Below are 17,363 nucleotides of genomic sequence, written 5' to 3' on the forward strand. Positions count from 1 at the left end.
TAAGATAATCGCATAGAATGAAGATCCCAGGTTATGCTAGCTAAGTGCTTCTCAACCCATTCGACAGATTAAGCTACTCATGCGTAATGTACAAAGAGTGGACAAATATAAAGGTGCAATTTCCATTATATAAATAGGTTCAGAGTACAAAATGACAATGGAAAGTAAGGGTAGAGAGTCTGGTAGCAATTTCTTGCTTCCCAAGGCTTTTACACTATTATATCTAATCTGCCCAAAAAATGTTCTTGCTTCTGCAAGAGTTGGCCCTCTCTCTAATTTCGATGCTCCCGACACTCTTTCGAGTTCACCGGGACGATCTCTCATTGAATCTCCCTTCACTCGCTTCTGCCTTCTAAGTAAAAGAAAAACTATGAACAAGGCTACTTCTGTCTATAGGGAAAATTCTGTAAACTGAGTGAACTGAACGAACTAGGGTGAACTCCTTCAACGAAGATGGCCTCCGGTATTTATAGAGCTTCAGGGTGAAGAGCTTTTTCTCTCTTATGATTACACTGATGGGATGACATTAATTCTCTATCTGATGCGCCGAATATTTGTCATTGAAAAGTTGAGTGTACTTGCTACAGTAGGTCGTTAACGGCTTGTCAACTTAATTCGAAATTGACCGTCATCAGCTTTCTGTCCTATCGTGATTTATTAAGCTTTCACTCAGATGCGCCCACCTTGATGCGCCGGTATGCAGCCACTTTTTTTAGTAGATTTTCGCGAGCGCAAATGATCGCATAGCCTTGCGATCGTAATGTCTTAATGCTCTCGGATGTTAATTTCTTTGGATCGCATTTCTACCTTGCATCAACGCATTTTCCTGCATAAAATACACAAGTTAGCCGTTTTAATGCGATGGACGCATGTGATCACAATATTGTTAACTTAATGCTTTTGGATGCAATCTTGTATATTTTTACCATCGCAATCCTATATTGTTTTATAACTTAACGCTGTAATAACGTGCATTTCTGCCCGTTATCAATCGTTTAGCTAATGGCCAGCTAAGTGAACTATCGTATAGTGTCATTCACGATCGTTTAGTCTCTCTTCAGCTATCGTTTAGTGAATCCTATTCACTTGATAGCAATTCCGTGAGTTTCCTTTCTAAGAATGGAAAATCTCAATTCGACAACTACTAAATTTAGTAAAATATTTTTTCTTTTATCTCACGGTTACCATGAAACCACCAATAACCTCCCACTCAATTAGTTATTAGAGAAAAAGAGATAATTATCCAATAATTAATATTATTATAAATATATATGATAACCAACTTACCATATTATATTTATAACGTATAGTTTTAATATTTCATCTCATGAAACATATAAACCATAGTTCTTTTTCTATTTCATGGTACTTAATGTAAATCTCATTTACATTAATCCTCCACTTGACGTATCTCATACATCACCCCGATCATATCATATATAATCGAATTTCCTCTGATCAATTTGAACATTTCAAATCAACACCAAGAACTGATTATAAACTTGAATCCATTGAACTACCAAGGGGACCTTATGGACCTGTAGCTCGAATCTCCAACGCTACGTGAATAACTGACTAAACTCTTTAGTCATGGGATCCACCATCCGTTAACTGCCAGGTACTCAACTAAAGACCGACAACTAAACTCTCCTTACTACAAATATATTATGTGTCCATATCAATCAATCAACAGTGCGATAACCCTTCACAAATCGTTCGTAAGTATAGCTGGGCCAATAACCGTTATGCCCCTATAGTTACATATATCTCCTTAAGTACCACTTATCCCTCTAATGAACATATGTCATAGTCCTACTATGACTGAGTCCTCTCTTCCAAAAAGAAGCTGTGGTCACTATGTTCAAGACCTAGAATCAGCCCTAGGGAGTAATCTATATACTTACCTCTGCTTTGGGGAAGGAGTGAATTCCATCTTGTATAATTGAGTTCCCAACTCCCAAATCAGATAAATCCCCAAAAAGGTAGGCATGTTGAGTTGGCAATCTAGCCACCCCCTCCTATATTAATCAAAGGACCGCCCTCAAAGATAGGACTTCCCAAAATACTCAGGATTGAGGTCATGTCAAGGTCGTTTGGGTGAGATGTAAGTCTCAAGTATCAATAGCGTTATATATAGAGACAAATCATCTCATGGTCTGGTCTTATACAAACTCTTTGTATAGGACACCCCCGCTCGCATGTCTCCACATGGATGGTCAGATCTACCATCTATAATAGTTTACAACACTTGAAAACCTCTACAAAGCGAACTGTATCCATAGTGTCACCAGGATCAAGTATCCCTCCTTAATCCTTATACTACAGATCTTTTTAGGTTATCACTTAAGACATGATCTACTTGTATATCTCATATACATGCTTAAGTTTACATACAATAACCATGGAGCTTTGTTTATTGGATATGAGTAAATGCCAAATAAAATAACTCTTATTTTATTCATAACAATATATATTACAAACTATGAGACTCCAGGAGAATTAGAACGTTAGTCCCAACAGTTTCTAGCTCCCCAATCAGACAAATCCCCAAAACGGTAGGCTTGTTGAGTTGGCAATCTGACCACTCTCACCCGTACTAATCAAAGGACCGCTCTCATAGGCAGGAGTTCCTAAAACACTTAGGATTAAGATCATGTTAACTATGGTCATTTTAGTGAACTGTATGTCTCAATTATCAACGACGTTATATAAAGAGACTAATCATCTCGTGGTCCGATCTTATACAAACTCTTTGTATAAGACACCCCCGCTTGCATGTCTCCACATGAATGGTCAGGATCAGGCCATATGTAGCACTTTACAATATTTATAAATATCTACAAAGGGGGCCTTATCCGTAGTGTCACAAGGATAAGGTATCCCTCCTTTATCCTTATACTACAAACTATTTAGGTTATTACTTAAGGCATGATCCACTTGTATGTCTCACATACATGCTTAAGTTACATAAAATAACCACGGGTCTTAGTTTATTGAATTTGAGTAAATGCAAATAAAATAACATTTATTTTATTAATAACAATGTGTACAAAATGTTTACAAACTACGAGACCACTGGGAGAATTAGGACACTAATCCCAATATGTAGTGTCACCAAGATAAGACACACAACCTTACCCATATATTACAGATCATTTAGGTTATTACTTAAACATGATCCACCTGTATGTTTACCACATACTGTTCAAGTATCATAAAATAACATTTTGGATATTTCTTTAATGGATACTTGCTTATATAAAATAATCAATTATTATTTCAAATAACTTATTAACTACGAGGCTTTATGATATATATCCCAACAACAAGCATATTGGTCAAGGGTGAAAGTTTTCGAACCTAAAGAGGTGGTTGAAGGTTTAAAAGAGATTGATTGTTTGTGACATAAACAAAATCCTTTGATGGATGTTAAACTAATTCTTTAGAGGTTTTTAGACTGTTGAACCTTGACCTTTCTGAGGTTGGTTTTTTAGTTTTTATTTTTATCTTCTTTTTTCTTTTTCTTTTTTTTTTTTTTTGTTTTTTTTTTTTTTTTTTTTTTTTTTTTTGTGGTTAGAGAGGCTCTTTGCTCACAGTCTAACATCTATACATCCGTTTTGAGGTTTTTCAGGGTCTGGAAAGATGTCTTTCCTACTTATGTGCTTCTTCTTATTCTTGAAATAGGGTGATATGATTTATGGTTGTTGGTCGTTTGGTTTTAGTTTCATAATGAATTTATGTTTTAAAAAATTTGATTTTTAATTTTAAAATCATTTTAAATCGATTTTTAATTTTAAAATCATTTTACTTGATTATATTTTACTCGTTGTATTTTATCTAATTTTGATAGTTTTTCTTTTGAAATAAATAGCTAACAAATAAAAAATAAACAAGTATACTAAAATTATTCAAATATTAGAAGATGATCCCCTACAATACGATCTTATTGGTTCAGTCCATTGTCCAAGATCACCACCACCTCCACTATGGCACATACTAGAAGTATTTTTCCAAATATCATAAGAAATTCCGTTATTAAACCATGGGTAAATTGCTTGTACACGTTGAAGCGTCATTATTTTCCCATCAAACAGAATTCCCCAAATCCAAACCATGTGGGCTGCCTCGTCCACCTTACCAACTCCGTCCTGCCACCGCCTCCCGATTATAACCAGGCCACTACCGACGCCTCCGGTCTCCGCCATCTACGCAGAATCCCAGCCACCCAAGACCGACGCCGGAAACACCACACCAAACGACAGTAGCAGCATCAAAAGCTTTGGCCACAAAATTCTCTCAGCCGTGAACTCCCCAAATCCCAAATCCCTAAACCCCAAACCAAACAAAACCACCCCAAAACAAGAAGCGCAACCGGAGGCTGCCCAAATTAGTGGGTCCGATATTCTCAGGGCACTGCAGAAGGCAGCTGCCGTGAAGGAGAAGAACAGAACCCGACAAGTTAAAGGGAAGAAGAAAGAAGGGCCAACCACCGAAGGCAGCCACTCTGAGATGAACCATAGAGTGAGGCCTCTGAAGATCAAGGGCGATTGGGGATTGAGGCTCAGCCAATTGGAAAAACGCCTTCAGGAATTCTCTGAGCCGGTTTGACGACTCTTTCACTCTCTTATTACTAGAATTGTTATTGATTTGTATATTCATATGTTGTGTTTATGTAGATTTTAAGTCTCTGTATCTTACTTTGGTTCAATTCCAAGTAAAATGGCCAATATTTCAAGGCTTAGGTTACTATAATATTTAACTTTGTATTCATACTTTTGATACTCACCCTATTTTAGATATTAGCACAACGTTCAGTAAATGATGACTGTAGCAAAGAAATGACATTACCAAAATTTGAATACATTACTACTAGATTTAAAACTTTAATCTTTTATTCATATTCTTTATGCCACTCCTTCATTTGGGATCCCTTCTGAGCTTTGTTCTCACTGTTGAACTAGATGAAAGAAACTACTTGTTTATGGTGGTTGATAACTCTTTCTTTTTGTGCTTGGTGGTCAGAAATTTCAAGGGTTTATCCTAGGAACCATAGTTCTCCCAATTAAGTTCTATACATCTTAGGGGTACTTGGAGTAAAGAGTAGAGTTGTGAAATTTGAAGAGTTGTAAACTTCTATAGTCCACAATGTGTAAGGAGTTAATGAGGTAAAAATTCAATGTTTTTTTTTAGTCGTGGACCTACGAACTCCTTAGACCAAACAAATAGTGAAAGTTCACAACTCGAGAGCTATTTGATTTCCAAGCTTCCTAGGACTTCATTGTATATGCATGTTACATTCATCTAAGAGATGATAGTAAATTATAATGGACAAAAAAGAATTGCAGGTAGAGTCCTATGCAAAAGACTTAAATACGCAATAAAGTATTGTAGGTGGCCAAGTGATATTACTTTTCTAATACATCAAGATTCAACCCTGTTCCCATTCGTCTCGGTAAATTGGCCACGGGGATTTGGTGAAGGTCATGTCCTAAAGTCCTTGTTACATTTTTTCTAAAACGAGAAACACCAGGTGGCGCCGTTACTGAAAAAATGAATCTCTGAGAAATTTTATGGCATCTGAGATTGAGTCTTCTGAACATGATCTTGAGTTTTCTTGTATTGATTTGTATTACTCTGCCTGAGCTTGCTATTGTAAATCTCATAATATTCTTTTATGAAATCAGCTTTTTGATACATTGTGATCCTTCAGCCTCGAATTACGGCCAAAACAACTTTATAATCTGTTCCAAAACTTCATAGCAACGGATCATGCACTCCTTGGATTTGGAGATTTGTTAAATCTTTCTTGGTGCGCTCGAAGAGAAACTGTTATTTTAGAGGTTTGTTTAAAAGATTATCGATTTAAACGAATCTTTGAACCCATTTTATGCCTGCAATAACGTGATTATGTTTTAGTGGCAGTCTCTCGTTAACTTTTTTATTAACACTATTTTAAAATGGTCTCTTCGCAATTTGATTGCTTGTTCCCAATAATTTTCATTTTCTTTTCTGACCAATTTGTCATAATCTCTTCACAAAAATTGCAACTTAACAAAAATATATTTGACTTTTTTTGTCAGGTCCCTAAAACTATTTTTTAAAGTTTTTCCAAGTATTTTGATTTTTTAGTTAAATTATGCAAAATACCGATCAACGAACATTCATCGTTTACGGCATGGACTACCAGGGTATCTAATCCCATTCGCTCCCCATGCTTTCGCACCCCAGCGTATGAGCGGACAATTCTGAAGAAATGGTAAAATATGGGTAAGAGTTCTTGCAGATCTCCCTATTACCGAGAAACCTACAGAAGTCAGAATGGGAAGCCTCTCTCGATTGATAGAAAGACGTTCAGGAGCTGGGAGGGCCTATCGTGAGGGAACTTTCCTTTTCACGGTAGGCGAAGGTCACTACAAGAAATCCTGTCTTTAGCTGCTTCTCTACTTCCTCTTTGATTTTCAAATGTCTATTCGGGCCTCATTCTCCATCACGTTTTAATAAAGTTTAGTATAATTTTTATTTTCAGGCGATATGTAGGGTGGGGGAATCGAACCTCTGACTTTGAGTTTGACAGTACAAGCACTAAGCTTGAGGATGAAATCATTGTCATTTATTTATCAATCTTTTTTTTTTTACCTCTTACCTTCCATCAACAAACACTTTCAATTGACCCTACTCTTCTACAATATTTCTACCATAAACATATTTATCTCATGATGCTCTCTCTTAACTTCTTGGTTCCTTTTCAAGTATTTGATTTTTGAAGTTTGCATGACTTTTCTCACAATATGTGGCTTCTTTTGCCGCCTTTAACTCTATCTCCTAAACTTGTTTTCCCCTTTAATTGAAATCAAAATGGGATTAAAATCCTTCAACTAATTTTTTCTAATTGCTAATGTATTCTCACATATTACTTTTATTTTTCAACTAATCACAAATCATTATTTCGTCTTCATTTTAATGGAAAGCTAATGAAGTTGTTTTGAAACCATTTCAGAAGTTAAAGGTTAGAATGATAATTCTGAAACGAAAGAGCATAATTGAAATGTACACCAAAATTCGATAATATAAAATGAAACTTGAATCTATATCACATGTACCACTTTTTACAATTTCCTACCACATCATTTTTCAATCTTCGTTTTAATTTAATATTTAATGGAGGAGTTATTTCGAAATAAATTTGAAGTTCACGGGTAAAAGTAAGTATTATTGAAACTTATTTGGTATAATTTAGCCTTTTTTTTAATTTTTAAAGTTGAAGGAAAAATGGAATAAATGGAATTAATATTGACGTGCTACAAAATGAGTTGGAAAGCATAAAGCATATGGATAATTTCTTTTTTCTTTTTAAACTTATTTTCTTTATCTTATGATCCATTTAAAATATGAGAACTTCAATTTGGCTAGTTTGTTTGTATCCAACATGTGTCAGATAGTTGTTGGATATATATGAATTCTTTGTTAGTGCAATAGATGTATTAGACACTAATTGTACAAAGTCACAAGTAAGTCCAACATTTTGTTAGACGTGCATTGAGCACTAGTTAAGTATACTAAATAAACACATATATGACAAAAATAATAAATTTTGGGAGTGAAATCCATCAAACTAATTTTTTAAGCATATAATTGCATAAACTCATTGACTACAAATTTCCTTTTTGTATAAAAACATTATATATTTTAATATATGTGACCTTCCCATATTTGTCCTAGATTTAAAAAAGGTTATATCCCGTGTCCATTTCTTGTTGTATTTCTGTCTCGTATCTGTATTTAAGTTTCGTAAGAAGTTTCTTCTTGACTAAGATTTTTTTTTTTTTTTGTTAGGATTAATAAGGGTATATTAGTAATTAATTATGGAAGTTGTTATGCAGTTTAGTTATAAATAGAGGGAGTAGGGAAGGATGGAGAGGGTGCAAGTACCTCACATTAGGCTTGGATACGTAACATTTTCATCCAATAGTCTTCTTGAATACTTTAGGCAAAAAATTGTGAGAAATAAAAATGATCTTTTAACTTGTTAATATTCATAATCTTTCCTACAAACAGCTTTGGCATGGTGAATGAACGACAAATTTAGAACAAAACTAGTTATCATGTTTCAGTTTATGGGTCGATAGATGATTAATTTTGGTTGTAGATGAGATGGATATAATATAAGAGATGGGTTTTAGTATGGCTCTATTACAAAATTTGGTAGGGGCTATCAAGGAAAAAGGAAATTATTCAATTGAATGCTAATGCATCTGCTCAATTTGGATCTTATGTTTACAAGCTGTTGGGGAACACCAATGTTCATGTATGCAAGAACTAAATCTAGATTGCCCCAAAAACAAAGTAGATAGATGCCTGTTTACATTTTGAAATGATCAAGTACAAAAACCTCTCTAAAATTTCATCGCTCAACTTTGTGCATATGTTTATCATCTCAACCATCTTCTGAGATCAGTGGTTGAAGATGGAGAAACCTCTCCTCCATGGCTTTCTGTATAGCAAGAAGAATAGTTAGACTGTTCCTCCAACCCACTATACCTTCCACAAGCACTTTTAAAACTTGGGCTCTTCATGCTATTTTGATAAACACCACACCCCGCTATTCGACCGTAAGGATCTTGTGGTACTGGAAACGATAGCCGCTTCCTTGCAGTCCCAATTCGTTCCCGCTCGGGTGTTGCTGGCCTTTGCCTTGGCGCACTTTGCGACCGCACTCGTGCCTTGGCTGACTCTGTTGCTGCCATGTAATTTGGCATTGAACTCCCACCACCACTACCCCCTTTCTGATGTTGATGTTTTGACCTCAAGCATGGCGTTTGGGATGTAATGTGGTGGCTGAATTGGTTTCTATCTTCTTTGCTGTAGCGAGGACTTGCCGACCGAACTTGCTGGACTGGTCGAGATTTTGACGGGGATGGGGTGATGGAGAATTGGTGGTGATGGGCTCTGTGGAGTGGGGAGGAGGAGGAAAGCGAGTTTGATCTTTGTGATGATTGAGTTTGGTAATTCGTCGTGTGGAGATTGTTGGGAGATAAGTAAGAGTAGGGCCGAGAGGTGTCGATTTCGAGCGTTTTAAGGGGCTGTGGTCTGTGGTCTGTGGAAGCTCTTGCCCTGCTCTCCCATGGCTTCTTCGCCATCCATTGGTCGAGCCATTTCTGTCCTTCTTCAAGCTCCATTTGATTTCCTATCGATGGACTCTTTCCAGTTCTCCATATCTTGTGTTGTAAATTCATGTCATCAGAAGAAAAATTAACTTAACTTTATTATTTAAGAGATAAATATTGTTCACAAACATAAACTAATGATCATAGGAAGAATAGTTACAACAACATACAAACATGTTTAGAAATTATTTGGGTAAGGCATCCAAGTATGAGGTTTAGATTGCTGACTTATTCAAACTGTGAAGTTCGTTCATTTGTCTAAACAAAGTGGTCATGAGGACACAAACGCCCCGTATGAATTTCGTTGCTGGTTTTTATTTTTTTAAAATTAAGTCTTAGAAATACTCCTTCAACTTCTAAACGTTTTAGAGAGTGTTTGGCCCACTGACTTCACAAGTCGGAGTTAAAAAACTCAATTCTACCAACTTCAATAGTGTTAGTTGTTAAAGTTTGTACATTTATCGAAAAACTTCATCTTCCCCTCTTTCTCTTTCCTTCTCTCTAATGTTCCTTAACTTCAGACTAAACAACCATGCACCTTAAACACACACTTCCTAACTCCAACTAAACAACTCTGCAGCCCAAATACAAACTTCCTGACTCCAACATATTAACTCCAGACTTCATAACTCAACACTCCAAACACCTTAGTTCGTCATCTATGTATTACTAATGTTTTATAAAACTAAGCCAAATTTTGAAAAACTAAACCAAATTTTGAAAACTAAAAAAGTAGTTTTTAAAAACTTGTTTTTGTTCTTGAAATTTGGTTAAGAATTCTAACTTTTTACTTAAGAAAGATGCAAACCATCGTAAGAAATTGAGAAGAAATAAATTTAATTTTCAAAAATCAAATGATTACCAAACGGAACCTAAATAATGCATAGCCAAGATTGAATAGAAATAAAAGAAGGCATAAGGACCTGTTGAGAAAAGGAATGGGATAAAATGTTGTCACGATTCAAAGCAGCGTCTCTTCTTTGTTGTAACATTGCCTTTACTTCTTCAACTGTGTGAGTACGTTCATCCCAATCCTCTGTAATGCTACTTCCTTCTCTTGATACACACTTCTTCCATCAAAAACACAACAAAGTTCTTAAACTTCAAAATTTCATCCTTATTTCAACTCTGCTTAGAATGACTTTATAAGTGCTCAAAATCTTTCTAAGTTTGTGTAGTTTTTCAACTTACAATAGTCTTCCTTTCAGAGACATCTTGAGCATAGCGAGATTCGTAGACGCTGTTGGTGTCACTAAACGTCGACCGTCGGCTACCCTCGAGGGAAAGTCGCATCCGGTGATCCAGCACTTTTTCCTGCACTCTCACTAATGCTTTCATGCATTGCAGCGTTGTCTTTGCTTGCTTCCTCACATTGTGTCCTCTCACTAATGCCTGCAACTTCACCAACCCCTTCAATGCCCGTAGAGCCCTCCTTGCCTTTCGAAACTCAAAAGTTTTAGCTCATCAATGAGTAATTTTTCTAATTCCAACATGAACATATCTTTGTGAATAAAACATGTATTACGCCTCTCCAAAAGTCACAAATTGTCAGTCATTCAGTTGAAATTTATAGAAATTAGCATGCCCAACAAGTTGGGGGGGAGAAAATAGCATTAATTCTAACAATTCATTGTGGACTCAACATCAATTGAGAAACATATCACATGATTTTACTAGATTTCAAACAACTCTTACTTTGGTATTATGAAGTTAAACCATCATTCAACCAAAAAGTTTAAATCGATGAGTTATGCAAATTTAGGACATGTTTGAGAATATTTTTGAAAAGATTAAAATCACTCTAAAAACATGATTGATTTTAACCCCTCTGACATAAAATACGACAAAATTGATTTTAATTATTTTAAAGGTGCTCACTCACCAGATACCCTCTAAAGGCCGTTTGAATCACAATGGCGGCGTGGCGATGGCGATCCAATCCAGGACGGGCAGGCCGGGTGAGGTGGACAGCTTGTGCAGCCGCACTGGCGGCAACCAAGGCAGCTTCAGCCACTGCAAGGGCATGTTTATCTTCTAAAGCTACAGAATCAGTGGGCAGAGCCGGTGGTTTAGACGGCGGTTGGTGGGCAGCGAGTGGCTCCGGCGGCTGGTTTGTTGGTTTTCTGAAAATCCATCGGCGTTTCTCTCTCCTCTGCAGAAACAAAGGAAGTTGAATGAAGAAGAAAGACAATGAAAATGGAAAATCGGAGGATTTGTTTGTTTGTTTGTTTGTTTATACCTTTTCGTCATCATCTTTAGTGGGAGATCTGAAAGCCCTTTTGACGGCAGTCAACCATGAGCTACCTCCTTTCTTCCCCATTGAATTTCTTTAGGGAGCTTCGACTGCATTTACACTAAGAAAAGAAAAAAGAGATCTTTCACAAGAAAGATTTGGAAGCCATTATTAAAGGCAGAGCAGAGAAATGGTACTGCTGCTGAACTTGAGATGTAGCTAATGAGAGAGACAGAGAGACGTTGGAATTGATGTAGGAATCTATTATATATTATTGTTCTTGGCTTTTAAATATCACCACTGGACTCGGTCAAATTGGTAGGTACGTACGTCATCATACTACCTTCCAATATTCACTCTAAAGTTATAGACATAATTCTACTTTCTAACAAAGATGGATCACAATAACATCTCTCTAAGGGACTGTTTGGTGGAAGGAAAAAGATGGTGGGAATGGGAATGAGCTTACAAAGTCCATGTTTGATGGTGGGCTTTGTTTATATATCTTGAAAAATGCATTTTCTAGGCATCTTTTGTTAGGTTTTCACTTCTTCTTCCCCTTCCTACCACCATTTTCTTTCCTTTCAGGAGCTTAGTTATCTTTAATTCCCACACATACTATTTTCAGACATTGTTTTCTCATGCACAACCAAACATAGTCATCATTGATTCTCAGTAATTTTATTCTCAGACCTATAATTTCCAGGCATCCTTAACTTCTGGACATTGAGAAAACCTCAATTCAAATTTCCCCTAAAAGGATACTTTCGAAGGGAGCTTAGTCAAGAGGTCCGTTATCTCCTCATTTTATTGTAATTGTTGTGAAAGTGTTGTCTTGTACATTGAATTCTCTCTCTTTTTTTTCTTTCATTTCCATTAGTGATGTGATTGGATTCGTCTTATTCATTCATGTTTTGTTGATGATTTGATGGTTTTTAGTATAGGGACCAAAGTACTTTGTCTTTTGTGAATGGGTATTGCACCATTTTTAGTTATTGTAGATCTTATTAAAGCTCAATTTTTTGTGCTAGCTTGGCTCTTTGGTGAGTCGAGGGACTTTAGCATTAATGGATTCACTTTGGCTCAACCTTGTCTAAGGCTGGTTAGTCATAACTTTTTCGATCTTTTCTTTAGAGAGTCCATTGGACCAATATATTTTGTCCTTCTAATGTATGTTGTTCATGAGTTAGATTGCTTACTTCATATCCATCTTTGGAAGGGGAAGTTGGATGGTGTGCGAGGGACTAAGGTAATTTGGTTGCATACCTTCCTAGTTGTGAGGTTATTCTTTCTTGGAGGTTGGTCTAGGAGTTTGACATATTCCTTCTTCTATTGTTGCAACAAGACTCATGTAAATCATCTTGATTCATTATGGTTCTTTGTGATTCACTTGAGTAAATACTTATATTTAGCAAAATTGAGGATAAAGGTAGTATGTTCATCTAGTAATTCTTTACCCTAGTTTTTAGAAGGCAATCGTTGATGTTGAGGACTATTTTGTGGAAGTTGGTTCAATTCTCCATTGGAAATTTTTATCGCTTTTATATTTTGGTTTGATGTGTGGTTGGAGCCAAGCTTTATTATTCAACAGTATATACGGGGGTTATTTTAGATGCAGATAGTTCTATTCATGCTAAGGTTTTTATGTTTTTGTTGTTGTTGTTGTTGTTGTTATTGTTGTTTTTGTTCTTGGTTTTAACCTTCTAGTTCAAGAGAATTGGCAGACCTCTCGAGACAAATTCATTATGTGGTGGCAACGTTAATAGGGGGGTTGTATGAATAGGCCTAATTTTTTAAGTTGAATCTTGCTGGTATTTTGTTGTCCTTAGTCTTTGTTCTTCAAAATGTTGGATTTTAGTGATAGCACCCAAAATATGTTATCTTAGTGCCTTTAATCTTGTCCATTCATGATATTTAAAGTGATTAAATGTTTATATTTGTAGGATCTCAGGTAATACGTACATTATGGAGCATTATGGACCGTTTGGGGTTAAATTGAAGCAATTAGGAGCTAAAAAGGACATCCAAGCTTCAAAGGGGAGAGAAAATGACAAATCTGCCCCAGGCAAGAGCGTCACAGTGCCCTATGGTGCTGCACCATGATGCTCTTCATAGAATTCTAAAAAGGGTGTAGCACCACAACGTTGTCCCGTAGTGTTGCGGCATCATTGCGCGGATATAAAATCCGCTCTTTGGTTTTTAAGTCGTATCTTTTTATCTGGGTGTCCATTTTAGGCGAATGACCACTCATTTTCTTCATTTTTTTTGTTCTCTATCTATTTTTTGCATTATTTTTAGAGTTCTTTCTATCTTCTTTATGTAAACAAATCAAATGATGTTGAATGTGTGGAAACTCTTCGGTTCTCTGAGTTCGATCTGTGCTACCATACTGAAAAATTAGGTAGGAATGATTAAATTATTTGGTCTGAAATTAGGCGACAAATTCCACCAACCAAATTGACGTCGTTGTCGAGAAAGTCACTTAATATTTCTTAATTGGTTTTTAGTTAAAGTATTCTTTTGCTTTGATTTGTTTTCTTTTTGTGTTAGTGTTCTAAGCATGACAGGATATCATCAGCAAGGTTGGAGAGAATCTAGTGGAGCATCTCAACCTAGTGACGAGGTTAATGACCTTCACTATCAGCTTTCTGAGTTAACTTCTTTGATTAAACAAATGGTTGTAGGAAATCTGCAGCAAGTGCAAGCATGTAGGATTTGCTCGTTCGATGGCCATCTTAAGCAAGCATGTCTGAGGTTATGATGGAGCCCGATCCCACAAGACTACTCCATGGGGGGGGTTTCTGAGTCAAGGGGATTACATTCCCATCATCCGAATTGAGTCTCAGGACAATTTATTCTTTGACTACAACTTTAGCTATGATATTGGGGGCCTATGTTCTTATAAGGTGAGCCTGATGTGATGTTATCTATCGTCTTTGGCGAGAGCGTAACTTACATGTCCGTTTTTCTATCTTGCACCTCCCACTAGGTGATTTGTTCAAGTTGTTCGGTTTGATGTGCTCTTCTATCATTTTACATGGAGTGAGACTTCTATCGAAGAGATTCATTATAATCTTCCCCTTAGAATATGTTGAATTGAGTTGTTTTCTTGATTATGGTTTATTTGTGCCTTGAACTCAAGCTGTAAGGTTTCATTTTCTTTCTTGAAATTCTATACCTTTGCAAAAATTAATAATAAAAAAAATTTGATCCATGAATTAATTCTAATACTACAATGGACCCATAAAAATATAATCACAATAATATGATATAGTTTTTTGGTATAATATGGGATGGGAGGATTCTCAGCACAAACTTCTTAGGCAGCGGTTGGGTCAAAATATAACATAAGACTATAATTACATCTCTTGCTACAGCAAATATTATTTTGTAGTCCTCAATTAACTACCATTATTATTATTTCAAAACCCCAATTTGCTATAATATTTACTATTTGTTATACTTTTTACTATTTTACATTCATCAACTTTTTATTCTTTGCTACAGTGTTTACTATTTCCTTCTCAAACTAAAATAGTTTACACCTTAAACACATACTACTATAACTCAAACTAAAATAATCTATACCCAAAATACAAACTATTATAACCCAACTATAATAATCTAAGATTATAATAATTAATTCTTTATCCCAATCGCCTCCTTAGTCATTAATAAATAATAACAAACAAGTGAAGCACACTTTAACTAATAATATGATATAATTATCTACTTGATACGACAAAAATTACTTTTGAGGAGCACAAGTAGTTAAGTTCTTTTTTTCAACATTTTTCTGTTACCAAAGATTTCAAAATAAGGATAAATTTGAAGTACGACTTTGATATTACTCGAAAAAATTAATATCCCTCATCCACAATCAATTTTGATCGATATGTCGACGTTGGTGTATTTTATTTACATCTAAAAGAAGAAAAAGGGAAAGAATATTGTTGATAATTTTTATTTTTGTGAGAGAGTGAGGGTCCACATGAACCAAGGCACACATTTAAGATAACGTCAGTAATTGGGCATTGAATCCACTGGGTAGAGTGAGTGAATTTTGTGTTTTTATTATGGTTTTGGTACATTGGGTTTGTGAATAGGCAATAGGCAACAGGCATGGGGAAAGGGTAATGGTGCTGTCAGAAGCTTTGAGAGAAACCCACAGAGGGATCTTTCATAAATAATCGACAAACCAAAAACCCCCACCTTTTTTTTCAAAAATAAAAAGAATACAAAACTCACACACTTCCTCAGGTGTTCATGATACAATACATTATTATAGCACTTTGATAAAATAAATAAATCATCTATGCAAATTACAAAATACCACCAAGTGTTCCGCCTAAAGAGTTCTAGAAATAAATGGAAAACAAAAATCATGTGATCTTAATTCATTCATGTATCATTTTTAAATTCAGGGGTAACAATTTTTTTTTTTTTTAAACACTCTTTGATAAATTTATTTTTGTTGAAGTCATTCAAAAATGAAAGTGTTATTATTGTTTAAAAATTGGAAAGCATGCATAATATCATCTATGACATCATTCATGTAAGTTGACCTGACCAGCTTAGATGTAAAAATCAACTATTAAAATGAATTTAACTATATATTTTGAGATGAAATAAGAATAACAATAGTATTAATCTTTTGTATAGTTATAAAATGCATCACATACACTTTAATTTTCACACACCAATTTCCACATCAACTTCCATTCTTAATTTTTGTTATGACATAAACAAAAAAAAACAAAAAAAAAATAAATAAATAACAAAAAGAGTAATTGCAATGAGTAGTATTTTTAGAAATAATAACCAAGTGTATAACAACATTTTAAAAAAAATTACAAATATAGCAAAGTCTATTCGCGATAGACTTCTATCGCTGATAAACTCCTACTAGAGATATGATCTATAACTGATAGACTTCTGCTAACGATATGATTTATCATTAATAAACTATCTAAATTTTACTATATTTTTAATTTTTTTATATTATATTATATCTGCTAATACTGTTAATCTGATTACTATATTTACAATTGTTCCAAATAAAAAAGGAAAAATAACGATATAATATTTATATGGTTCACTAATGATATGTTAGCTATATCTGTGAGTAAAAAGAATCAATTTCATTATGCTCAAGAATAAAATACATAATAGAGAGAGAATATTGACAATAACACAAAAATTTAAAGGTATTTTTGTATAATTTAACCAAAAAATAAAAAGAAAATTTTGATTGGTTACTTCGGTAAGCGGAAGGTATCTATTATCTAAAGGTGGAAAAGAATAGACACGTGGGGTCACGTGGTAGTAGCAGCAGAAAAGTGAGCAAGCAATTTAGTAATTGGGCAGTGAGGGAAAGTCGGGGGGACCACGTCGTTTCCGCACCCACATGCTACGCTACTCAAGTTAGTCAATGTCTTTTTATGTTGACTGCCACGTGGCATTCCAGCTACTCCATTATTTTCTTTATTATTGCCTTTTCCCTTTTTATGTTTTTTATTCACAAGGGATGATAGGGCTCCATACAATCATTTTCATCTCTAATTTACATAACTTATAAAATATAACTTTCAATTTGATTAAGTTAATGTTATTTTTCTTTTCAAATTTCGAGGGAAAAATCAATCAACAAAATAGAAAGATCTCCTTTTGTTTTCCGCCATGGTGAGAACAAACAACAAGGACAGAATAAGGAAGAGGAAGAAGGAATGACAAACAATGACGACGTCCAGTCAACAATGAAGTAATAATTATGGGGTGAGAAAGATTGTGAGGGTAGAGAGGAAAGAGAGATAACTTACAAACAGAACAAGTTTTTTGACGTCTAGATTTTTTTTTTTTTTTTTCAATGCATCATTTCACAATGTTCATGAAAGAGGCACACATTAAGAGTAGTATAAGTTTTCATGCCAAAATCACTTGTCAATTTCATTTAAACCAATGCGCTC

The 17,363-nt window shown here is 35.0% G+C and overlaps 3 protein-coding genes across 4 annotated transcripts; 2 read left to right on the plus strand and 1 right to left on the minus strand.

Moving 5' to 3' along the window:
* The first annotated feature begins 3,953 nt into the window (after positions 1 to 3,953).
* Positions 3,954 to 4,887, plus strand: LOC120092795 (death domain associated protein). The gene has a single exon (XM_039051000.2). It carries the CDS (start codon positions 4,114 to 4,116, stop codon positions 4,606 to 4,608), a length of 495 nt encoding a protein of 164 aa, XP_038906928.1. The 5' UTR covers positions 3,954 to 4,113; the 3' UTR covers positions 4,609 to 4,887.
* A 3,323-nt stretch (positions 4,888 to 8,210) lies between these two features.
* On the minus strand, positions 8,211 to 11,679 carry LOC120092466 (protein IQ-DOMAIN 18-like). Of its 2 annotated transcripts, none has more exons than XM_039050559.2 (5): positions 11,404 to 11,679; positions 11,047 to 11,316; positions 10,356 to 10,601; positions 10,088 to 10,231; positions 8,211 to 9,215 (listed from the first exon to the last, which is right to left on the minus strand). In XM_039050559.2, exons 1-5 carry the CDS (start codon positions 11,482 to 11,484, stop codon positions 8,430 to 8,432), a joined length of 1,527 nt encoding a protein of 508 aa, XP_038906487.2. In that variant the 5' UTR covers positions 11,485 to 11,679; the 3' UTR covers positions 8,211 to 8,429. The 2 variants fall into 2 exon arrangements, with proteins under 2 accessions (XP_038906487.2, XP_038906486.2); XM_039050558.2 differs by having other exon boundaries at positions 10,088 to 10,234; positions 11,404 to 11,660.
* A 688-nt stretch (positions 11,680 to 12,367) lies between these two features.
* Positions 12,368 to 14,503, plus strand: LOC120068553 (uncharacterized). The gene is made up of 3 exons (XM_090308674.1): positions 12,368 to 12,499; positions 12,588 to 12,646; positions 13,341 to 14,503. The coding sequence occupies exons 1-3, from the start codon at positions 12,368 to 12,370 to the stop codon at positions 13,498 to 13,500; spliced, it is 351 nt and encodes a 116-aa protein (XP_090164800.1). The 3' UTR covers positions 13,501 to 14,503.
* The last annotated feature ends 2,860 nt before the right edge of the window (positions 14,504 to 17,363 follow it).

This window comes from Benincasa hispida, chromosome 12 (assembly GCF_027475165.1).
Source record: "Benincasa hispida cultivar pf3 chromosome 12, pf3_genome.v1.1, whole genome shotgun sequence".
Taxonomy (NCBI): Eukaryota; Viridiplantae; Streptophyta; class Magnoliopsida; order Cucurbitales; family Cucurbitaceae; genus Benincasa; species Benincasa hispida.